The 26,324-nt window shown below is 36.2% G+C and overlaps 1 protein-coding gene across 4 annotated transcripts in view; it reads left to right on the top strand.

Moving 5' to 3' along the window:
- The window catches only part of Tenm3 (teneurin transmembrane protein 3), a 654,883-nt gene that overhangs the window by 438,836 nt on the left and 189,723 nt on the right, over nucleotides 1–26,324 (top strand). For all 4 annotated transcript variants that reach the window (XM_029570439.1, XM_029570440.1, XM_029570441.1 and 1 more), the window contains one exon: nucleotides 2,616–2,853. In XM_029570439.1, the coding sequence (XP_029426299.1) occupies nucleotides 2,616–2,853 (238 nt within the window). The remainder of the gene's footprint in view (nucleotides 1–2,615; nucleotides 2,854–26,324) is intronic.

Genomic DNA, 26,324 nt, shown 5'->3' on the forward strand with positions numbered 1-26,324 from the left:
AATATGTGACAATAATGGATCTAAATTTATTTAATTTTCAGTAATAATCTTCATATTCACATGCTTTATTTTGCCATTTATACAATGTGTTCACCTATTACTGAGTCAGCATACACTTGTTACCTAGAGTGTAGTTATATGCTTGTGGAATAAATGGCCAAATGTATGAATAAAAGAACAATTGAGTAGATTTCATTGAATCCGTAGAATTGCAGTAAGATTGAAAAGAGGCACTATCATTTCTCAGGTTACAGATTAGAACTCGGGCTCACAATCATGACTCCTCCCAAAGTTAGGATTAGATTTGCTATTCGGACTTCTTATGTGTTGCTCTTTCCTGTCCATGCTACCATATCTTATTTCTTTTAAAAACATGTGTAAAGCGTAATGCCATTCTTGCTGAATACCAAGCTTTTTCCTTTGAAATGTTTCTGTCTTTTCTCTTTACCCACTCTGCTGACAGCAACCTGATCTATGCTGTTATAGCTGCAGCTTGCTATAACATACTATTTGCAGCCTTTTAAATATACTTTAAAACTATCCATAAAGAATCTTATCATATGCACTAGTGTGCATATAGCTGCAGCTTGCTATAACATACTATTTGCAGCCTTTTAAATATACTTTAAAACTATCCATAAAGAATCTTATCATATGCACTAGTGTGGAAGGAAGCAATACTAATTATACAATACCTGAATAACAACTGTTTCATGGATTTAAAATTTTTTTTTATTTATTACTTTGATTTTATCTGTATGGGTGTATTGCCTGCATGTACGCACCCGCGTTGTGCAGTGCTGGCAGAGGTCAGAAGAGGGTGTTGGATCCCCTGGAACTGCAGTTATGGACAGTTTTTAGCCACAATGTGAGTGCTGAGAATCAAACCCAGGACCTCTGCAAGAACAGTCAGTGCTCTTAACCTCTGAGCCATCTCTCCAGCCCCATGTTTCATGGATTTTAAACTGAAAGCTTCATGTTGTAAAACAGATATAACTGCATGTGCCATTTTTAACCTTGATGATATTCCTTCAGAAGCTTATTTCAGTTTAAGTGAGACTAAGACTTTCGTTTATCCTGATCACCAAGTCAGTGAACCAGGAAAGAATTCTAGAATGGGGAACTCAAAGAATAAAGGTTGTGCAAGGAAGTAGCTCTATTTTCATATACTTAGGTATTATCTATGCTGTTCATTTCAAGAGTGAGAAATTGTTGGTTATTAAACTGCATGACAGGGATTATTAGATACCTTTAGAAACACACACTAATCACTGATGTTATATGTTATGAGGGAAGTTATTTTTATTATTTTATTCTCTAAAAAGGTTTGATAGCATAGTCATATGATTATGTATCATGTATTCATTTCATGTAGCCAAAATTATAGTATTAGACTGTGTGATTTGCCTTAATAATAACTGCTGGATTTCACATCTTACCTGAAAGATAGTTCTTTGTTTCCTCTTCTTTTAATATATATATTAATATAATAATTTAATATATCACTTTAAAATTACATTACATTTTGAACTACATTTAATAAAAACACTGGCGTCTTATGTGTGTAGAAAGATAAGTATAATACTAAGTTAAGGTGCCACCTCTCTAGTAAAATGCAGTATTTGCTAATTCTAGCATGTTCAAAACTAAGTCATGAGACTGAAAGCCAGGTCTCAGATGCTATACTGATTTGTTATTTTTAACTTATAACTTACTAGCTCTAGAGAATGCCCCCATTGTTACAATACAACATTGTGTTTATATTTTGAAATTGTTGGATCCTTTATGATCCTGGGTTAGAATTAAATATTTGTATCACTGATTTATATAATGGCAGGAGCCTCTCTGGTCACCTATGACTCACTCCAAAACGTAGCTATACTGCATTCTGTGAAATTGGAAAATCTGTTCTGTGTGTGTTCTAATGGATGTAACGGTCATTAAGTATATGAGTCTTCTGACGTTGTAATCAGATGTGATTCAGTCTGTTAAGTACCCATGAAACAACATCTGCTTCACAGAGTGACCTTCTGCTAAAGAATGCTTAGCATCTATTAGTGGATCATAGTGCAGATCTGCCTTATTTGAAATGCACTAAACTAGAGTAGTCTACTGCTGTTCAGCAACTAGCTTGTAATAATTTATTGCAGTTAAGTAAAGCTTTAAAAAAACTCCATTAAATAATTACAGGGATTATATGCATTTTGAAAACCTTTGTGTTCTATCAAAATTACCCATTTAATTTCAGGGTTGGTTTGTTAAAAAAAGCTGAAATCTAAAGGCACATTAGGGGAGCTGTCAGATGTTGTTTTCTGTAGGTGCTAATAAAACCAGATGAAAAAAAATCTGAAACAAATTAAAACCAAAAGCAATTTTGCCATCTGTTGTATATTAATTAGAACTTTGCGTATCAAGGGTAAACTTGCTCTTAAAGAATGTCACTGAACACTCACTTAATAGAATAATATGCAAATCTATTAGGTTATGGATTTATTTGCAGTTTTAAATTCTGATTCATCTACAGCAGATATGCAAAAAAAATGATAGGGTGTATGCATGTATACATAGACAGACACATTATATATATAATGAGTTTTTCCTCTTTTTTTTTTCAGAACAACCTGCAAACAACCAAGGCCAGTCTACCCTGCAGCCTTTGCCACCTTCCCATAAGCAGCACTCTGCACAGCATCATCCATCCATCACTTCTCTCAATAGAAACTCCCTGACCAATAGAAGGAACCAGAGTCCGGCCCCGCCGGCTGCTTTGCCCGCCGAGCTGCAAACCACACCCGAGTCCGTCCAGCTGCAGGACAGCTGGGTCCTTGGCAGTAATGTACCACTGGAAAGCAGGTAACACAGATGCATGAGGCTTCCACATTATTTGATCATTAAGAACACTGTGTGCAAATGGGGTATATTCTCTGATTGTCAACAGGCCATAATTTTGAGCCTCTAAAATTTTTAAAATAAGCTAGTCCAACATATTACTTATTCAAAGATATTCATCATAATTATGTCTTCAATGTTTTGTCTTTTCCAAGATCAATTCCAGATTGTTGGTAACTTCTTAATTGGTTAACCATTGAGCTTTCTCATCTTTCCACACTTTCTGTTCACTTCAGTGAAACTTTTCCTAAGTGCTCTTTTTTTCATGTATATCAAGCAGGTGGGGAAGGGAAAGGGTTATAAACAGTGATCTCAGTCCCATACAGGTTGATTCAAAGATCATGTTTAGACTTCTATACTTTCTCAAGCGTTATATTGTCCATTATTTCACAAAATCATAGTGGACCCCAAGTACAGTATGTAAGAATAAGTCAGTTGACCATTTGTTAAAGACATATTTAGTTTCAGTGTGAGAAAGATTAAACTTACTCTTTAAAGTTCATTCCAGCATTATTTCTGAAGACACTCAAAAGTAGAAGGCTTTGGGGCCCTTGAGAGAATGTTTTCTCCCCCAAATCGGAGCCCATGGCTAACATGAGCTGCTGGATGCAAAAACCACCTCTTTTTTCTTAGTTCCATTAGGAAATTCTTTGTTACAGTGAATAGAAATTTCTATCCCCAAAAAACTCCATCCTCTCATTATTATCAGACAACTAGTTATCTGGAACCTTACAAAAACATTTTGCCACATTTCTTAATGATTTCTTACCAGCAAGGCTATTTCTCTGTGCACATTCTGCAGTACACTGAGGTTAGGATTTCTAGCATAGGCTATTTCTCTGTGCACATTTCTCTTCTTACCAGCATAAGGCTATTTCTCTGTGCACATTCTGCAGTACACTGAAGTTAGGATTTCTAGCATAGGCTAGCCCATAGGTAGCTGTCTGCTCACATAAAAGCATAAATCAGTGAAACCTCTCAGAGTTAATTGATTTCATTATTAAATATCTCCTGGTACATGAAATTTCACCTTTTGTCTTTGGACAGAACTTGAACAGTCAGTGTCTCCTTTGTGTTATGTATTGTGTGAACAAAGAGTCATGTTCAACCTTATTAGAGTTTTCTGGGCAGCTTGGAGGCAAGATTCCTCTGTAGTTCCTGCCAGTTTTATTTCTTCAATGCACTGTTTTTATTGGGCTCAGAGAAAATGAATTATCACCATGTAAAAGCTCAAAAATAACGGAGCGTGGACCCATGACAGAATGCTCCCCTGCCAAATGCAGAGCCCATGGCTAACTTCATCATTTAAATGAGCTGCTGGTTGAAGAAGCCACCTCACAATGAATAAATTGTTGTTTCTTGCCATCAGTTGTATGATCTGTACCAGTTCTGCCCTGAGGATGAGCTTGCAGGAGGTCCTCACTGTTAGTTGTCAACAATAAAAATCTTTCTGTCTTTTCTTTCATTCTTGACCGAAGAGCAAGGTTCCAAACAACTCTTGTCTTTTTATCTGCAGTGTCAGTGAAGAGGAGTTGAGTTTTATTGCTTATTTTTATTGTTTATTTTATACTTCTGGGAGAAATTAGAAAAAGAGAAAGAAAAGTAGACACAGTACTATTCTCTTCATCAAAGACAAAGAACCATATGTAGAGATTTCTTTTTACTCCCGAGGTTATTAGCACAGACCTAAATTTACCTGGCTTCATTAATTAGCACACACTGAGCAACTAATCAACACTGATTCACTATTGTCATATGGAAAAATTTATTAGAAAAAAGTAATTTTCCAGTTGAGTCATCAAATTGAATATGGATAATTGCATTGTAGTTGACAATAATTGTTTTGACAAAGATTTATGAAATATGTCGAGTTAAATCATCAGAATGTGTTTAATTTTAGTGATGTTGTATAACACAAAAGCCTCAAACTGTCAATAAGGGAGTCAGTAACCCCTGAAGTCGTGTTTCAGTGAAGAGATTTAGAATAAGTTTGAGGAAGATGGGATGAATTCTTGTTATTCCTTGTGTTGTACTAATTTGGAATGGAGGAAAGTTCAGGGGAAAAAAGTTTCAGGTTAGAAGAAAATTCCTAATATCCACATGTAAAATTATAGCTAGTGTCTCCATGTTGAGACCACATAGGAAATCATTCCAAGGAGAGCAGTTATCAAGATTTTCTTCCACTTTCAAGTAATACCATCGATGAATCCTCAATGGAATTACTTAGTTTTGTGAATGGATATTGGAGGAAAACAACCAGCTAGCTGATAAGTACTTCACTAATAAGTAGAAAGAATAAAGACTCTCACAGTTGTGTGTCATACTAATAAGGTTTAACCTCTAGTATAGTTTTCTTGTTTTTCTCGTTATCCAAGGTTCACTTCTTACAGTGTTCCTAATCAGAAGAAATTATATTTCAACTTGCAGGCACTCGGTGAATAAACCTAAGCTGCAGAATGAAAATCTAACACTGCACCAACACAGTACTACTGTGGTTTCTTTAATAGTCTCACTTGGTTGGAACTCTTGAGGTGAAGAACCAGTTTTATTTGTCATTGATTTTTCCTTTTTTAGTTAAGGTTCCCTGTTGAGCGTGATTCTCAAGCTCAGTTTCAGATATATTAACAACTTTATCCAAACTCACATCTGCCTTTAACTGTCTTTAAATCTAGAGTATAGGATTATCTTTGGCACTTATTGTAATTTATACATGCACTTGTTTTATTAATTATTACTTTTCTGTCATTTAAATATTATAAGCTATGAAATATAAATTCAGTTATGTATAGTTGGAATTCAGATTTTCTTTCTACTTATCTTTTCTTCTATGCAGAGAAAGATAATAGTTGATAAACTTACCTGGAATAATCCATGAAAATCTCTGTAAATTGTAAAGTTTCTGTGAATTAACACAGAAAGGACAAAAGATTTTCCACCTTGACCTATTATTTTGTTACAGCATTAATTTTGATTTATTAGAAAGCAAACTTTTCACTAGGCAGTTTCTTGCTTCCAAAAACAGATATATTTCCTTTCTCTGATGAATTTATCATTTCTTACTCCTGGAGACAATCAAAGGTACCGTGTACTACACATTTCTACTCTGTAACTAGACTCACTCTGTTCTGTAATCTCCTATGAGCTTCAGAGATGCTCGAGACCCATCAAGACCCAAATAGGCATTAGAAGTTGAAAGTGAGTCTTTCCTATTTTCTGTAACAGTTAGCTCCTACATGTAATTCCAAATAGAGTTTCTTCCTTTACAATTCCAATTCCTTGAGCTCACTATTTCTTACACTTAGGATAATTAACTTTTAGGATGCTCTATACCCTGTAGCTAGCTATCCTCCTTTGTTTATTTTATACTTCAGCTACTTTGGCATGCAATAATGGCTGCTGCAAGAACACAGAGCAGCCAAGGAAGAGCTTAGACTTGACCTAATGTAGCAGCAGCACTTCGAGGCACAGTGCAGTAACTCACTGACAAGCTTTGACCTTCAACAATTGTAAAGTTAATTGTCTTCAAGTTCCTCATTTATATATATAAATTAAGGAGCTTAGTAGTTACCTATTACTTGTTACCAAAATGGTTCATTTGTAGCCATTTAATAAATGATTTATTAAAGTTGAACTTTATTGTGACATCTACTTTGGCATCGATAGTTCATTAGCTATGTTACCATAGCTTTTTACCTTGAAGTTCAGTAATGCTTTGCTAATTATTAATGTATGAAATTGCATATCAAATTACCTCTTTATTAGTGTATTTTTTTATTTAACTATTGAATGTCCCTGGGCTTCTTTAATGTAAGATCAATTGCTAGGTGTTTTTGAAAATGGAATACCTAGGCAGAAGTATTGTTTATTCCTTTTTAACACTTTTAAATGGTTCTAAGGAAAAGTAAGACAATCATACCAGTGCCAGGCATCAGTCAACCTTGCCTATAAAAACTATGCACAGTCTCCCACACATTGCAACCTTGTGACACCCAGAGAGTATTTTTCCACCTGAAAAATTGTACATCCACCTACTTAGTGAAAACCAACTACCTGCCATTAGCAAGGCAGTAAGTATTAGGACTCTCCATAGTTACAGATATAGCTCCAAGTATAATATGCCTGGGCAGGTAGCCCATTAAGTTAAATTGACTGGCTGATGTCTAGCCTTTTGTTAAAGGTAGCGTGGGAATATCGGAGGACACCTGTGGGGAAAGAAATAGTCACAGCACAGAAAAGCCAGGTAACAGAGAAGCTGAAGTTACAGAACAGGCTTTTAAATCAGACCTGTACCTAGGCTAAGAGATTTTTTCATCTTTAAGAGTTTACCTTCATTTTTTAAAGTAAGCTTATCTAAAATTAAGAAGCAATCAAAAGTCATTCTAGATCTCTTTTATTTTTATTAATTTTTTTGATTTATTATTTTTATTTTATGTGTATGAGTGCTATGCCTGCATATGTGCAAGTACACCTGTGTCATGCAGTACCCATGGAGGACTCAAGAAGGTGCTGGATCCCCTGGAACTGGAGTTACACAACGTTGTTAGCCACCATGTGGGTGCTGGGATTCGAACCTGGGTCTTCTGCAAGGACAGTTAGTGCTCTTAACCACTGAGCCATCTCTCCAGCTCCAGATTCGAGATCTCTTATAATATTGCATGGTATTTTACAGTAACAAGGTATTTCTTAAAGATGTGCAAGGGGATGAGTGAACATTTGTGAGAAAAGGAAGGAGGGGAGGAAGAAAGTAAAAAAGGAAAGAAAGGAGCAAGAGCAGGAGAGAGGGAGGGGAAAAGGGAGAAAATAGTGATACAATGTAGAAGAATTTCCTAGGTGATGTTTACCTTATGGTATATTTTAAGTTGTGGCTTAAAACCCCTTATCTCTGTGGTAACCATGCATTCCATCAAAACCCAAGACTTCTAAAACACAAACCTTTGCTACCCAAAGAGGTGCATAATGTGACCATTCAAAGGTTCATTCCAAAGCATAAAGCTTATTTTGAGCCTTTTGTCTTATATCTAAAGTATTAAGAATGAGAGATCAAATGTGAAGGTATCCTTTGAGTGAATATTGGTGTGACTAAGAATTTGAATTTTTCTAGTTTCTGTCACAGATTTGTAGCAAATGTTTAATCATTTGTTTATTCCTTCACGTAAAAAGCCTGTGTTGTGTTCCAAAAATGTGGCTTCCAAAATAATATGTAAATATTTGCCTGGGTTTTTTTTCTTCTCTCAGTATCAAGAGAGTATTTAGTAAAGACGGTGTTTTGGGATGGGGATGTAGTTCAGTAGTAGAGGGCTCACGTAGTATGTGCAAAGCTCTGAGTTCTATCACAAGCATGAAAAGAAAGACACAAAACATTATTATCCATAATATTCAAGAAATTGAAATTCCATTGTTCAGATGTAACTGGTCAAAGTGTAGTGAATAAGAGACTGCAGAGTGCGTGCCCCTGGACAGGACTCCTATATTAAACCTTGCCCACCCAGGGATCGGGGACCATTGTGGAAGAGGGGACAGAAAGACTGTAAGAACCAGGAGTGGTGAATCACCACAAGGAAACAGTTTTCCAGGCTTCTGGGAACATGCTCATAAGAACTTGCACCAATGGTGACAACATGCACAAGACCTATGCAAACTCAAACCAGACAAAAAACCAGCACAGAGCTGGAGAAATGGGTAGGAGGCTCCAACCTTAGCCAAGGAACTGTTGGCACTGCTAAGTGAGGGAGTGCCAATGGAGTCTATTGCCTTTAAGGGAATGACGTTATGCTAGATATATTGACGGGGTCTAGTGAATGAACTCACACCAAGGGACATTTGGGTATACAAACTTGACTCAATAAGCCTTAATATATATGTCAGAATGCAATAAATCTGGTGGAGGTGCTAAGGGGAAGTGCAGATGGGGAGGGGGTCTAAATATGATTAAGATGTATGAAATGCACAAAAATTTAATAAAAATATATGTTAAATATTAAAAATAAATAAATGAATCAAAAATATGTCAAGCTTGAAGGAAAATTTTTATTCACCAAAACATAAAACTAAAATTTAATTCTGAATTTACTCAGAAATGTTTTTATGTCTCTAAAGTCATATAACTTGAGATTCCCAAACCATTATGTTATGCTGAAGTAAAGGCTCTATTCTAAGAGAGTGAAATATAAAATTTCACAGGTGGTTATGAAGACTGATGAAGGCAAAATCATGATTTTTTAATGTGAAATTATTATTAACCAATTATAATGCTTAGCTGTAACTTGGTTGTATAGTGGGCATTAATAATTAAAATGAGAAAATAGCCTGTATACCAACAGAAGGTCATTTGTAGGCATCAGGATTGAAAGCTAGTTGATACAGTAGGAATTCAAAACAGTTTGGCAACATGAGAAGAACTAGTGTTTTAAAAGAGTTAGATATACCTGGTTTTTAATCCTAGTCCACGTTTTTTTATTAGTTAAATTTGTTCCTTGACAATTTCATATGTGAATATGATGTGTGTTGATTAATCTCCCCTCTACCCTTTCTTGCTTTCCTCTCACTCCTGTCAAACCCCCTCATCCTACAAGTCCCTTTCCTATGTTCATATCTTTTTGCTTTGTTTTGTGGCTCATTGAATTCCGACTGTTTGACCAGGAGTTACCTACTATCCAGTGGAGCCTGGTAAACAATGACTGTCTCTTCCCCAGAATCCATCAGTAGCCACTAGTTCAGCATGGAAGGGCAGGACCCCATGAGTCCTTCCCCATATGTGACTGAATCTTGACAGGCAGTCTTGTACAGGCCTAGTACAGGCAACCATAGCTGCTGTGAGTTCATGATTGCAATGGCAGGAGATAGTATTTCACAGCCCTTCTCCCTGTCTTCTGGCTATTACACTTTCTACGTCTTCTTCTACAGTGTTCCTTAAGATTTGATTGAAGGTGGTATAAAGGCCTTTTTCAATACTGAACGCTCAATCATCCTCTATTCTCAGTGCCTTGAGCAGCAATGAGTCTCTGTATTCACTGTCATTCACTGCAAAGAAAAGCCTCTCTGGTTAAGAACAAGAGTAGCATTTGTCTATGGATAGAAGCAGAAATACTTAAAAAACAGTTTGACACTGTGCCAGTTTAGTTAAACAACAGTAAGTTCTCCCTCTGGGCCTAAGACATAATCAGCTATGAGATTTTAACCAGATTTACAGTACCAGGCATAAATTCACTTCCATGGAATGGGCCTCAAATCCAGTCAGAGTATTTGGTATCCCACATGACAGTTGTGCCACTATTGCACCAATGGCTCATCTTACCTAGCAGGCTGCTATTGTAGTACGTATGGTTCACAGCTAGGTGAGATTACTGATGGCTTTTCTCATTCCACAACCTACATAGAATTTCTAACATGAAAGTTAGCTACCAAGGAGGAAGCCTCCAGCTCAGTTTCAGCTTGATTTTTCTGCATCTTGCAGTCAAGGTGTATGGTGTCTTCAATAACAGGGTTGTATCATCTAGTTCTGCTGGGCAACCAAGAGGAGTAGCAAGATCCTATGTTGTTTTGGAGACATCTGGGGCCTCCATGGTCAGCAGCTCAGAAGAAGGTATCTCACACTTGGAACTGAAATTACTGTTCAATAACCTGTGGCTTCTAAGAACATCATTATCCAGCCATACAGTACATCTCTCTTCAAATTCTTTTTATTAAAACTTTAATTTTTAATTGGCTTTAAAAAATATCAGGTTTCCATACAGCTTTTCCATATGCCCTTCATTATCTTCCTCATCCCCTGCACCCCTTGTCCGTACTTGTATTTTTATTGTTTATACTTTTGTTTTTTGAAACAGGGTTTTGCTGTGCTCCCCAGGCAGATCTTGAACTCCCAGACTCAAAAGCTCCTCCTGCCTTAGCCTACCTATAGCTAGAACTATAGGCATGCACCACACCTGGCTCACTGATTTAAGTATGTGATCACCTACAAATTACTTAAAACTGAGGTAAACGTTCAACATAATAATCATACCTATTAAAATTAATGTATTGCACAAAATAATGTAAATCAAGCTACTAGCATATGATTTTTTAAAGTAATGACCAAATAGTAATAATGCTGATGTAGAATTAGGCAACTAATTGGTTAACAACTGAACACATATAATATGTAATAAAGTAGCAGGTAGCTCTTTCCTTTCCCCAGAAGACTAAGAAATGTATTTGTCTTACCTGGGATATTTATGTCTAAGTTTATGTGCAAGGTAGGCCAAGCATAAAATTAAATCATGATTAATTTTAGCAGAATAAAGTCTCTTGATTTTCTCTTCTTGTCACTTAACAAGAAATATGTGAGTTTTTTTTTAGGTAGGAACCCCAAGTCTCTTAATTTTGTTATTAAGAAATAATCTTCAAATAATAATGAAAGAAGCCTATTCATATACTAAAAACATTTAATTAACTGAAGTAGTAAGTGTTTGGAATATGGCAATAAAAGCCTTGATAGGTGAATTGTCTCCACATCATGCAGAAGTTAGACCCCAGTTTTATTTACGATATTAAAAACTTTAGGTGTGTTTTTCCCTGGTGAAGCTACTGTACAACTGAGTAGGAGTGTTATTTTTATTAATTGGAGTGTACCAGCTTCTTTTCATTGGCAGTTAAGACACCAAGAATGTGTGCATTTTTCTTATAGGCCTTAAATTATTCTTGAAGTCATTATTTCAATAAATTGTCAATAAATGACAGTTGTGCCACTGGTGCACCAATGGCTCATCTTACCTAGCAGGCTGCTATTGTAGTTTGTATGGTTCAATATTGTATATTCAAGTGATATTTGATTCTGGATAACCAGTAATTTGTGCAAAATATTCATATCTGAGAGCTCGAATTTCCATAGTACCTAGGGAAATGAATTCTTTTAAAAATATTTTTTTAGTATTTTCTTTATTATTTTTATTTTATGTGTATTGCCTGCATGTATGTGAGTGTACCCGTGTCATGCAGTGCCACAGAGGTTAGAAGAGGGCTTCAGATTCCCCTGGAACTGGAGTTAAGGACGGCTCATAGCCACCATGTGGGTGCTGGGAATTGAACCCAAGTCCTCTGTAAGAGCAGTCGGTGCTCTTAACAGCTGAGCCATCTCTTAACCCTGGTTTCCTTCTTTTTAAAGCATGGATATGGATCAGTAAGATGGCTCAGTGGGTAAAGGTACTCACTACTAAATCTGACCTCTTCAGTTTGAATCCTGGGACTCAGAAGTGGAAGGCATAGCCGCCATGTGGGTGCTGGGAATCAAACCCAGGTCCTCTGCAGGAGCAGTCAGTGCTCTTAACCGCTGAGCCATCTCTCCAGCCCCAAGAATGAATTCTTAATTACATCTAGGACTTTTCTAGTCACTTCTCTGTGAACAAGATCAAAGTAAAAGGTCACAGAAGCCTTTTCTCTGGTCACAGCTAATGACTGTGACTTAAGCATTATCTTCTTCTGCCTGTGACCTATTCATCTTGAAATGCTTCTTCCTTAGCGGCTGCTTTGTGAGGTTTTGTTCTATTTAATCTTTCACCACCACTAATATTGTCTATGAAATGATGCTTTGTCCTCTTTACCTGAGGGCTGTATGTATGTGTGTGTTTGTATGTCAGGTATACATGAGTAGTTAATCTCTTCTTAATGTTGCTACATGGTGATTTTTTAAAGTCTTTTTTTATAATGAACACTTCTTCAATATTAAAACCGTATTTTTCTCAGAATTTCATGCTCTGGTTTCATCACCAAATGATGCATACCCTGTCATAGATAATTGCCTATCTCTTCTTGCAGTTCTTTTTTCCCTGGTAGACTTTTGCCTGATTGTATGTCTTTCTCCTTTAACCTCAAACCTTAGGAAAAGTCTACTTTTGTTACACCATTCTGAGAACCTTTTCTTCTTAGCCCATAAGATTAAATTCTTGAATATGCAATTAACCAACTAAGCTTAGTAAATTCTATTTGATAACCCTTCTGATTCTGCTATGACCCTCTTTATGATTTTGTAGCATCTCACCTCATATTCTGAACCACTTAAAAAGCTCCTTACCTGAAACCATCTTGTTTCAATTACATCCAGCAGTAATGTAATATGGCTATTCCCTGCTCAGACAGCCTTGGCTTTGAGACAGAGCTGGATTAACATCTTACCATCTGACTAGCTGCCTAACCTTGGTCTTGGTACTCATACATTTTTATCTTGTTTTTTCATAAAATGGGATTGATAATACTTCACAAAGATTTTATAAGGATTCATTGAAATGCCATGCGTGTTGTTCCTGGCACTTCAGCTTCTTTGCTTTCCTTTATCCTTTTTCTGCCTAATAGGTTGAAAGAAAAACAACCGATTTAGGATTTACAAAGGTAAATGACAGCTACCAAGGCAATAAAGAACCAATAAAGTCAGTGCTGACGAATCTATGTGAACAATTAGATAGCTTCTTCAGCCTTAGATTTTAGATAAAATTACCACTAAATCCTCAACTAACTTTGAGTGACTTATTAAAGAAGCAAATTTTCAAAGACCTGTTTTTATTTTTTTTACAGAGTGGCAATGTAATAACATGGGGAATAAATTATTTGAAATACTGGCGAAATCATAGTAAATCAGAAAATAAAGTAAAGCCTCAACACGCATTCATTCACTATGAAGATTTTTAAAGTCTTACAGTATACTGCTGTGAAAAAAAGTCTTTTTGTTATGGAAGACAATGATTTTTGTGGCTGTGTGTGTGTATGTGGTGTGTGTGTGTGTGTGTGTGTGTGTGTGTGTGTGAGTGCGTGTGTGCACGTGTGCGAGTGCACACATGCCTCTGTGTGAGCATGTGCACGCGCCTCTGTGTGTGCCTGTGTGAGTGCTTCTTTTGTGGGTGTGTGTGTGTGTGTGTGGTGTGTGTGTGTGTGTGTGTGTGTGTGTGTGTGTGTGTATGTGTTCCTGTGTATATGTAGATGTACCTACACATGTATGTTCAAGTGTATGTGAAGGCCAAAGAGCAATGTCAGATGTCTCCCTTTATCTATCTCCATCACATTTTTTGAGACAAGACAGCGTCCTTCACTGAACCCAGAGCTGTCTGACTTGGCAAAGCTAGCAGGTCAGCAAGCTGCAGGGATCCTCCTGTCTCTACCTCACCAGCACTAGGATTATAGGCATATGCCACCATGCCTGGCTTTTAAAATGGGGGTTGAAGATCGAAACTCAGGTCCTCATGCTTGCATAGTAACCACTTTATTGACAGCCACCTCCCCAACCCCATGACTGCTTTTGAAAGATGAATTACATTCCAGAAATTTCAAAATTGAAATGAATTTTGTTGATCATCTTATTTTACCTTATTTTGAGATTTAGTGATCTGGGACTAGTCAGTGGCAGCAATCAGCTGGATCTCAGGATCTAAATTCTGTTTGTTACCTGCTCATTAAATAGTGCTCTCCAAAACGTTTTTATTCTATCTAACAGGGGAAACAAAACACAACTTCAAAGTATATGTACCCATTAAATTTTGTTATGTATCTGTAGCAATCTACTAATCTTATGCAGGTCATCATACATATGTAAAAGTGAAATTAAAAAGATGAAATAAATATTTTTACATTTTCACCTCCACTGGCTACTTAATCATTTAATTAAGTATAAATGAACTTAATGCAGTAAACAGTAGTCATTCTGTAATCACTTCTTACTTCTAGCTAATTAAAGGTGTGGTGGCACAAAGCTGTAGTCCCAGGAGAGTGAAGCGGGAGGATTATGAGTTCAAGGCCAGCATGGCAGCATAGCAAGACCTTATCTCAAGTGAATAATAAATACATAATTTTATTATTTAATTATGATCCTAGCTAAAAATTATATAAATCTTTTATCCTGTCTGATATTTTCACAAACTAATTGGTAGCTGTTATATTTTCATATTTTGAATAACCAATGACAAAACCTACTAAAATACTGTTTAGAAAAGTTACTAACCAATTCATAAAATTGGGAATTACAGTAATATATCAATACTTTTTGGTAATAGAATCGTATATTGGTAGGAATTTTTCCAAATGGAAGCATTTACACTAGTCTTTCTGAATTAAAAAAAAAAAAAAATGGGGGCAAAAGGTTGTTTTTGTTTGTTGCTGAGGATGGAACCCAAGGCCTTATTGGACAAGTGCTCCCCCATTGAGCTGCATTCTGAGTGCTCTTTTTACTTCTTATTTGGTTACAGACTCTTACTAAATGGCCCAAGCTGGCCTTGGACTCACACTGTAGCCCCCCACGAATGCCTTAAATTTGTAAGCCTTCTAACTCAACCTCCCATTTAGCTGGAATTACCAACCTGTGTTGCTAGGCAGGGCTGAGAATGTCTTTAGAGAGCCATGCTGTCTTTCTCATTCTTGAGCAGACAGATTATTCATGTTTTCAAAAATACTTTCTTGGTTGCAAACATGAGCCTTTCTCCTGTTTGTAGATTTACCTCATTTAGAAGAGTAATAATTCTGGGTATTTTGTCATAGGTAAATGACTAGCCTTTATGTGGCTAAAGAGGATGTTCAAGATCACACAAAAACCTGTCTCAAAATATTGTGAAGAGTCTTGTGTTCAGTGACATACACACAAACCACAGATAGTAAAAGGTGAAGGCTTCACAGCCCATTCCTCTACTTTTAACTTCATCTCAGGATACCCTTCCTAACAAAAGCATTGTTATCACTGTAGTAATATTCTACAACTGTTTTTTAGGTTTGGTTTGGTTTTGGTTTTGGTTGTGGTGGTGGTTATTGTTGTTTGAGACACAGTCTCCCAGGAGCCCTACCTGGCCTGCAATTTGCTATGTAAACCAGGCTGGTCTAGATGTCACAGAGATTCCTTTGCCTGACTCTTCCTTGGGAGTGCTGGGATTACAGGCCTGAACCACCATGCCTCGCTTGGAGTAAATACTGTAAAAGTGTAAAGGGGGAGGGAAGACAGGCATGGTAGGGAGATAAGCAGTAAGAGTACTCAGTATGTAAAGCATATGTGTATGCAATTTAAAAAAATCAAAAATAAATAAGTAAATAAATAAATATAGTCAGGGCTGGGAAATGGCTTATTCCATAAAATACTTGCTAGGCAAGCATAAGGATCTGAATGTAGGTCCCCAGCTCCCACATAAAAAAAGCCTAGTGCCACAGTAATCTAGGCACTGGGGAGGCAGAGACAGGAGGATCCCTCTGGCTTGCTGGCCAGATAGTCTAGTTAATTGATGAGCCAGAGGTTCTGTGAGAGACTTTGTCTCAAAAAGTAAAGTGTAAAGTGATTAAAGAATCACATGGACATTGACCTCTGGGCTCCACTTACACCCCACACACGCACATTCACACAAAAAATTAAAGAAATGCAAGTGATAGACAACAAAAATAAATAGGAATTTTGAATACTTTTTATCTCACTGGTTTTTATTTTACGTGATACAAGATACCACATTTGGAGACTAGACATATTTTGGGGATAAAACATCCTGGTTTTGCCCCAATTTTCTCAAAATGATAAGTTTCATAATACACATAAAGGATATTTTGTGAAATTTAAATCTGATGATGTTTCCCAGATGTTAGGTGCCAAATAAGTGTTAAATAAGCCTTACTTAGTGAGAACATGCCTCAAAAAAGTAAACCTTACTGCTACACTTTGCCATCTTTCTTTCTCACTGTCATGTACAGATCAGATTGGTTCATACTAGGATGCTGTTACCATTTCTTACAATCCTGAATTGCTTTTATTCTTCAAAGCTTACCCCTGCAGCTCAAATTCTTCTCTATCTGTCTTGATCCGCCTTTTTAAAATGCATTGATAGGACCTTCGGAACAATTTAAGCATAGAGGACTATCAGCAATTAAATAAGTTAATAATAAAGTCCCATCCATGTAGCACATAATAATCTTAAAACATTCTTTTTATTTTTATTTTAGCACATTAGTTATATGATAATTGCCAGCGTAGGTATAATTGATACATTAAAACACGTAATGAAATCTGTAATGTAGATTCACGTTTGATGTCATGACTATTCTATAATATAGCTAAAATGTGAAACAAATTCTGTTTAGCTACTTGAGCCTTATTAATATTGGCTAATAAAACTACTTCTTTACATTGTTGCCAGTTCTTGCCATTCCCAAACTTTGCAGCATATTTCTCATGCTTGATCATACCATACCTAACTTCAATAAATCATAGCAGAAATATTCTGCTTCCAAGTGTAGCCCTATATTTTTTTATTCAGTGTAGTTATGTTTTTGAGACAGAGTTACATTATGTATCCCGGGCTGGCCTAGAACTGACTATTCTATCTCAGTCTCCCAAGTACTGGGAATACAGGTGTAGGCCTCCATGCTCCACCCATACATTTTATACAGCTATAGCCATATTTAAATGGTATTTTATTTAACTCTCCTATTTACTGAGAACTGTGAAAAGTAAGTGTGAAAGGTAACAAAGAACTTACTAAACTATCTTTTCACCAGCCACCTTCACAGGCTTTAAAATTATCCATCTAATAGGTAATGCTATACTTACCATGAATATGTGCTTATATTCAGCATAACCATATATGGTGGCAGTTGCTAATACATAATTAGTAATATTGCAAATATTTATCTAAAATATTAGAAACACTTTCTCTCAAATCATTTTTATACAGTTACTAATAACGTATGTTGATTCATGTAGTAGTAGTAGTAGTAGTAGTAGTAGTAGTAGTAGTAAATACATAATTAGTAATATTGCAAATATTTATCTAAAATATTAGAAACACTTTCTCTCAAATCATTTTTATACAGTTACTAATAACGTATGTTGATTCATGTAGTAGTAGTAGTAGTAGTAGTAGTAGTAGTAGTAGTAGTAGTAGTATCTATCTTGTTTACAAGCATTTCATTTAAGACATTTTTCTTGCTAGAATCACCTCCTAGAGTGAAAGTTGTCCAAAGATAATAGCACATCAATTCAAAAGTGTAATAGATTTGAGATCACAACATGAGTTCAGCATGAAGAAGTAGTTTATCTGTCTCACTAACACACCAGGCCACAGCTAGAATCACTATGTATTTGTTCTTTATTTTAATGTCAAAATATATAATTTGCATCCTAATATTGACTGCTTACTTGGGAAATGTTTAATCTTCTTACTTAAAATATTTTCCTTTGAAGTGCATAACAAAATTAACTTTATGAAATAATAAAAGACAATTTAGTCATTAAGAGTCTAAGTATTTCCTTTTAATAATTGCATAGTACATTGCTAACTATAACTTTTATAACTAAATTTATTACAATAATACATTTATATTAGAACCAAAGTAATCCATTCTGAGCATGCAGACTTTTAGAATATTTACACACTCATACACATGCTTAAGTGTGTGTTCTTTTTCTAAAATCATCTTTTTAAAATTAACATAGTTTGTCAAGACACAAGCAAAAATATGAAATTTTAGCTCACTAGCAACTCACTCTAAGTATGCTTTGCTATCACCTATTTTACCTTCTCAGTTTTTAGGTCTCATTTGCTAATTTTATTCTTCGTTATCCCAAAACCAAATACTACCTCTACTGCACTGGCCATTGAAGAACTTGATCTAAACTAGTCCTCACACTTTTAACTTTCCTCCTAGCACTTAAGTACTCTTCAGGTTCTGCTCACAACCTGGAAAGTATATTTTAACATAAATTCTAAAGGATCAAAGAAAAGACTTTAGCTGTAATGGTAAGAATTCACTGTGGGGTTTTCTTTCTCAATTATGCTGGCATTCTGCTCCCTTTGAACCTGAGTGACAGGATTTTTTCATTGTATTGTTTTGTAGATCAGAAGGAACCACTGCTATGACCGCTGCCAGGGTGTGGCAGTGCCACCTTGGCGGCCAGTCCTGGGAAGATGGCCTTGATTGCTGGGACTTTGTCCTCAGTAGTTTCAAAGTAGAAAAGCTAAGGAGAAGGCAGGGATGCAGGGAAAAAAATATTTTTATTCCCTTCTCAAAAAGCAGATTGTAAAGGGAACAAGGAAGCTCTATTTATTTATGTATATGCATGTACAGGATTTAAAATATTTGTAACTGAACTTTCTAGAAGAGTATCTGGTAGTGAATAAATAGAATGATTAGAAGTAGCTCTTTCTTTCTTAAATAAATTTTAATACTGGCAATAAATCAAAAGGAAGTTTTTAAGGGAAAATACATTAAAATAAAATTCTAACCAGAAAGGTTGATATAAAGAAATAGTATTGTCCACCCATGCAAAATATTATGGGCAATTTTATAGACCCAAGGTGAATCATCACCTATACTTATACATGCTTCAGAAATCCAAGGGTTGAATTCAGAGGAAAATGGAGAGCTACCTAATGAAGGTCCTAGTGAAATAGAATAGTCTGTTGGTGAATGTTTCAGAAACATGTGGAAACATAGATACTGTAAAGAATGAGACAAGTCAAACAGAATGGATGTTTGTGTCCCACCTGGACATAAAGCACAGTACAATGAACATGGTAGATACTTAAAAGTAGCAGTGGCATTAGAAAGAATATGGGAGCCAACTAGAGGAAAGTTTTCTTCTTCTTCTTCTTCTTCTTCTTCTTCTTCTTCTTCTTCTTCTTCTTCTTCCTCTTCCTCTTCCTCTTCCTCTTCCTCTTCTTCCGCCCCCTCCCCTCCCCCTTCTTCTTTTTGGTTTCATTTTAGCCTGGAACTCACTTTGTAGATCAGGTTGGCCTCAAACTCAGAAATTTGCCTGCCTCTGCCTCCTGAGTGCTGGGATTAAAGGCATGTACCACCACATCTGGCTGGGAAAGTTCTTAAAAGAGGACTCCAAAGTTAAAATTTTAAAAATACACTGAAAATTTAAAAAGTTGAAAATGTAATGACATAAACCAGTAAAAGACAGGGGGCTAGAGAGATGGCTCAGTGGTTAAGAGCACTGGCTGCTCCTACAGAAAACCCAGGCTCCATTCCCTGCATTTAGTGGCAGCTAACAACCATCCATAACTCTAGTTCCAGGGAAATGAAGCCTTCTTCTGGCCTCTGAGGACATTCCAGGACACTGGTGCACTTACATACATGCAGACAAATCAGTCATACAAGTAAAGTAAATTAAAAATTTAAAAACAGTAAAAGTGAAACTAAAGTGAAACTAAAGCTCCTTAAATTGCACAAATCTGAGTTTTTCTAAATTTACTGTATAGAGTACGCTATCAGCAGTGACTTTCTAAAATGAGTCTTTTGAATTGATTTGCTCATATTATACACTGTTATACAATATTGAAGGTAAATTTAAGCTAGTAAACTAATATGTTAATACCTTAGTACAATGGTCCCTAAAGTATGGTCCCTAGATCTGCATCACTCCTGGAAGTTCATCCCACCAAGACTTACTATATTTTAACAAGTCCACAAGGAAATTCGTATGGAAGCTGTTTGAAAAGCACCAATTTAGGTTATGGCATGGTCTATTGGTACATTTCTCCCCATCTTGTAGTCTAACCTTTACTACATGCATTCACAAGCTCTACTATCATCTGTCTTTTGGACTTTTTGCTTGGTGTGAAGGATGGGCAGCTATGGCATACTTTTGCAAACAGGTAGCTTTGTGCTGCTGGGCCACATGTGTAGTTCAGTCTTCAATCCTTTAGTTCGGGGATTTTAAAGAACTTAGGGGACCAGCATCTTCAATTAATAGATTTGTTTCCAAATAGCTAAGCATTTAAGCATTGTAGTAATTGTACTCAATGTTGTACTATATGTCTCTGGGTGTCTATGGAGAATAAATTGCTTAAAGGTAAGGAAAACAAACAGCCTTAAATAAGAATGGATCATAAGAATGGATCGTTTTCAGAGACTGAAGAGATGGGTCAGTTAGTAGTTTCTGCTCAATAATCAAGAGGACCTGAGTGCAGTCCTCAGCCTCCAAATAAAAGACTGGGTGTGGCAGTGAATCCTTGTAATGCAAGTGTTGGAGAAGCTGAGGCAATTGGATCCTTGAGTGTTACTGGCCGGCCAGCCTAGCCTAACCTGTGAGCCCTGGGTCCCAGTGAAAGATCCTCATATCAAAACACAAGAATGGGAAGCATGGGGTGGGGCAGGAGAGATGGCTCAACAGTTAAAAGCACTGACTGCAGCCAGGAGTGGTGACACATGCCTTTAATATCAAAGCCAGCCTGATCTACATAGCAAGTTCCAGGTCAGCTGGAGCTACAGGGAGACCCTGTCTCAAAAAGACCAAAAAATAAATAAATAAATAAATAAATAAAGGGTCTTAAGGAAGGACATTGAGTTTGAGTTTGACCTCTGCCGCCAGATGCATGCATACTCACATGTACCCATACATGTGTATATGCAGACACACACATTCACAAAATGAATAATTTTCTGTATGAACTTTCTTTAGTTTTCTATTTAATTTTTAGCACCCGTGTCATGCAATGCCACGGAGGTTAGAAGAGGGCTTCGGATTCCCCTGGAACTGGAGTTAAGGACGGTTCATAAGTGCCATGTGGGTGCTGGGAATCGAACCCGGGTCCTCTGCAAAAGCAGTCAGTGCTCTTAAATGCTGAGCCATCTCTCCAGCCCCTTATTTATTATTTTTATTTTGTGTGTATGAGTGTATTGCCTGCATATGTGTAAGTGCACCCATGTTATTCAATGCCTGTGGAGGTCAGAAGAGGGTGTCAGATTCCCCTGAAGCTGGAGTACTGATGGTTGTTAGTTTCCATGAGGGTGCTGGGAATTGAACCCAGGTCAGCTTTTAACTGTTGAGCCATCTCTCAAGCCCCAAGATTTCTGTTTATTAGCTGTAAAAAAATTTATATTTTTTACATTGTTAAATATACTAAACATATAATTCACTTGGTTTTATGATGTGAAATTTGTGGCTTTGTGATGTTAGATTTTGAATTTAACATCCAAATAATAAGGAAAATAATAAGGACTGGAAAAGACAGGCGTTAAGTGTTTGAAGTACATGTTATAATTAATATCATCTTTTAGGTATACCATTCCTTTCAAAAACATACTAACAAATATTTTAGACTAATATATTTTATGTAATGATCAATAAAAACTCAAAGACTACAAACAAAAGAGTGATAATGCTCAAATGGAAGATAACACAGTAAGAATGAAATACTATATACTTTAACACTTTTAAAAAGTATTTTAAAATGAATTCTAGGCAACTTATCCATTGTTTTGACGTCAAATGAATTAAACTATTTTGAACTCAGTAACTAATTTTAACTTTCATACATTTCCAGGTAAGTTTAATCCACAAGTATGGGATTCATTTGCTTTAGATCTGAAAATGTCATTTTGGGAAAGTCGTTTGATGTTCAGGAAATCTTATGAGACCTTTAATAAGCCTCTTAAATCCAGAAAGTTAGGCTTTGCCTGAAGGAAAAGGACCCTGTACCTTGAGTTTTTCTTACCTCTTAAATGAAAACTTTGGGTACTGAAAAGTTTGCAAATCTGGTGAAATGTAGCCAATCTCATTGACATGTTGTTGTTGACAACAGAGCATCTAATTTGAGGAAATCAATCTATATCTTGGGAGCATCTTATAGATTTTCCTACAAAGGTCAGTAAAAGCAGGGCATTAAAACATTTTACTTAAACAGTTTAGTGTAAATCATGCTCTTTGTCCAACAAAAAAATCTAAGAAGAGGAAGAGTCAGCGTTTCCTGTGCAGTAGTCCTTTCTCCCTATAGGATATAGTGGATGTTAGATGCAATAGAAAGATTTTTCCAGGTGTCTTTGTGTCATTAATAAAGACTTCAACTGTGCCTTAGGGACAGGAGCTGAACACCAACTGCTACACTCTTTATTCCAATCATTGCCTTTGTTAATCTCTAAAAAGGTTTTTTAATACAGTATAAAGCATTGACAAAAACAAAACTATTTTCTATTTAGATAACCACTTATGAAGTTAAGCTAATTAAATTTTCATTCAGTAGTTGCACACTTTCTCTTTGACTTTCTATTTTTTGTCCTAATCTCCTATTGAGGAAATGACTCAAATGACTTTGAATAATGCTACAGCACACTTTCCAGAGGTGTTTTTCATTTGGGTGCCTGCAATTTCTGACTTATTAAACCATTTATTCCATATTAGAGGAATAACGTGATTATATTAATCCTCTGAACAAATGATAAGTATTAACTCATTTTTCTTAGTGACTCATAAACTTGTTATAACATGTAATTTTTTACTTAATGTTAAGACCTTCCTAACTAAGTATTGATAGAGTGATATTTTATGTGATATAATATAAAAAAGCACAGTTATATTTACAAAAAAATCTTATCACAAAAAAATCCTGTGATGGTAAGTTTTGTGGTTATTTCTTTGAATTACAGAAATTGAAGGTGAAGACTTACTAAGGAACAGCATAACTGCTAAGACATGGGGATGCAAAAAGCAAAATAAATTATAAGAAGCACGTGTAAGTGGCCCAAGATAAGAGTAGAGAGAAATGCAGAAGCCATTTAGCATACCATAAAATGTGACATGTCTTTTGGGAGTAGAGGAAAATTTGAAATGAAAACTCTACTTTTACTTATGAAAGGAAGAAGTGAGCAGGGAGATAGTCAAGTGCTTGCTGTCTAAGCATGAGGATGTGAGTTTTAGGTCCCTCGAATGTGGGTAAAAAGCTGGGCATAGTAGAGGCCACCTGTGATCTAATCCCGGTAGCCAAAACAAAGAAAGAAATGGGGCTGGCTTGGCCAGCCAATCTAGCCAATAGGTCAGCTCCAAGTTCAGTAAGAGACCCTATCTCACAAAGCAATGTGAAAAGTGATGGAAGAAGTCACCTAATGTTGACTTCTGGCTTCCACAGACATATGTGCACACACATGCATAGAACATACACATACACATTCACACACAAAGAGAAACAGAAGTTAGCTATAAGAACAGAGAACTTATCCACTAGGGCTAGGACAAAAAGAAAGAAAACAAATGCTGTAAAGGAAAGAATGCAGTATTCTCTGACAGTTTGAATTCTGGGGGTATAAGAAAGGAGCAGGCAGGAGGGACAAGTAATTGGAAATTATCGAAAGTCCCTCAGTTAGAGACGTAAAGAGTAGAGCTACAAACAATGTTCAGGAAGCCAGGAAATGGGGACAGCAAGAAAGAAGAGGAAATTCAGTCTTTGTCCTTACTAACTTTACATTTGTGACATGACCCATGGACAAATACATCACAGAACCCATTAAAATATAAACCAGAAGGCAGAGTGGAAGCTGGACTGAAAAGCTTGGTCCAAAGGCAAATCAACAAAGAAATAGACTTTTCAATTTTCTAAGACAAAAGAGCATCTATTAATTGTGCTTCATATAGAGTAATCCCTGCCATTTATGCAGTAGCTGGCTGCATAGCATTGCAAGTTAATGAGGCAACACAGTTCCATAGTCTTGTCTTCTTGTTGTTGTTGTTAAATAGAATCCCCCCTCAAGATTCCAAAGCAACAAAGCAACTGTTAGTGTTCAGTGACCTTCTGCACCAGCTGTCTTTGGGGCTTTGAAATTGATTTTCCTCATCTCAGTCTCTGATAGTCTCTCTTCAAGTGTGCCTCTCTAGTTCATCACCAGAGTGAAAACAGTGGCACAAATAGCTGAGGAACTGGAGGCAGGCGTCACGCAGGGCATCATTAGAAACATCAGAGCAAAATCAGCCTGCTCCGGTGTGCTCTGTGTTAAAAAGAAGCCGCTGCTGCTTTATTGCTGAATACAATGGAGGAGATTCTCACAGGATTCCTTTTTTTAAATTCCCAAATATGGTCTGAAGAGTAAAGAAAAATTCTGCCTTTATTCTATAAACCTCATGTGGATGCTAGGTCAAAACCATATGTTTTTTATAGTAATTTTGTAGAAATTTTTTATGTGTGAGAAGCATGTTCCCAAAGCTGCATGACCTGGCAAAGAGCTATAGAATGGGGAGAGACTAATGACACGCAGAAACAGGCCTAACAGAGAATTAGGTGACAAGATAGTTTTCACCTGTGGAAAATCATACATGCTTTCTATAGCTGAATTTCAGTATTCATTGAGTATTTGTGGAGTTCTAAACATAAAGGAAGCATCATGTTGAACCTAGAGACAGGTAAAAGGTACTCCAGGGCTCAGAGAGAGAGAGAGAGAGAGAGAGAGAGAGAGAGAATAGATGATAAATTAGGTAGATAAGTAGATAGATAGATAGATAGATAGATAGATAGATAGATAGATAGAGGTACATGGATGATAGACATAGAAAGATAATTAGATACAGTTTGTTTTTTTACCATATATATATCATGTGATATATATCATTGGAAAAAGCATTGTTGCCTTTCAACAGATGACATTCTGTCTAAACTTCAAAACTGTCCAATTATACGAAACATGAAAGCACATGTTTTCTGCTATAGAAAATACGTATAAATAGAATTTTCTACTATGCTTTTTACATATATATTTTACCACATCTATTTTGAGGCTTAATTTGGCCTGAAGACATCAATATTCAAATAAATGATGGCTTGGAAGTAAACCAACTTAAACAACCTTTATTAATTCTTTCCTTATATATCAGAAAGCCATCTGGAAATCTGAATACCTGTGATTTTAAAATAAGCATTGGTGATTTGGCTCTTCTTTCAATATTTTCTAGCATTTTGGTATTTATTATGCACTATATTTCCCATGCACTAATCTGAGACTCTTTGATGTGAATGCTCATTTAGACAGACAAGGAAGAAATGCTGTGCTTCTGAGACTGAAAGAAAATGCCAAAAAATTAAATTCATTTTTTCTCTTGAAGCAGCAAAAGTAATTAAATTCTGTTTTATCTTACAGTAGGAACAAGTAAAATTATGCATTTTAATGTATTAGAAACTCTAAAGTGGTTTTCAGTTCTATTAATATTGTTGAATAATGTTGCTGGGGATTGAACCCAAGACTTTGGACATGTTGCTCCCCTGAATTTTACCCTCAGATCCTACAGTTGTGTTTTCAATAATATGTCAAAGTTGCATTTTCTTCTAATGAAAATAATTTCATGACAGTTTAAGCCTAGTGTTTGAAGACGTTCCTTGCCTGGATCACCAATCACAGCATGGTTTGATACCTCAGGTTTGGAAATTGAAACACAATTGTCTAATTTGAAGCCAGCATTTAGCAAACATCATCACTCATACGGGGATCCACATTTTTGGTGTTGGGCCTGAGATCATAGTCTTGAGAGTCTCACAGACTCTGGTTCAAATCTCATCTCTCATTAAGAGATGATTCAGCACACTTTCATATTACTCAGTATTTCACTGTTGTCACAAAATACCTGAGACAACCAAAAGAGCCAGTGTTTATTTTACCTTATAGTTTAGTCTATACTTGGCCTCTCCATTAACCTGTTTCATTGCCTTGGCCTGTTGCAAAGCAGAAACATCCTGGTATGTAGA

This window comes from Nannospalax galili, unplaced genomic scaffold, assembly GCF_000622305.1.
Source record: "Nannospalax galili isolate Female #2095 unplaced genomic scaffold, S.galili_v1.0 scaffold461, whole genome shotgun sequence".
NCBI lineage: Eukaryota > Metazoa > Chordata > Mammalia > Rodentia > Spalacidae > Nannospalax > Nannospalax galili.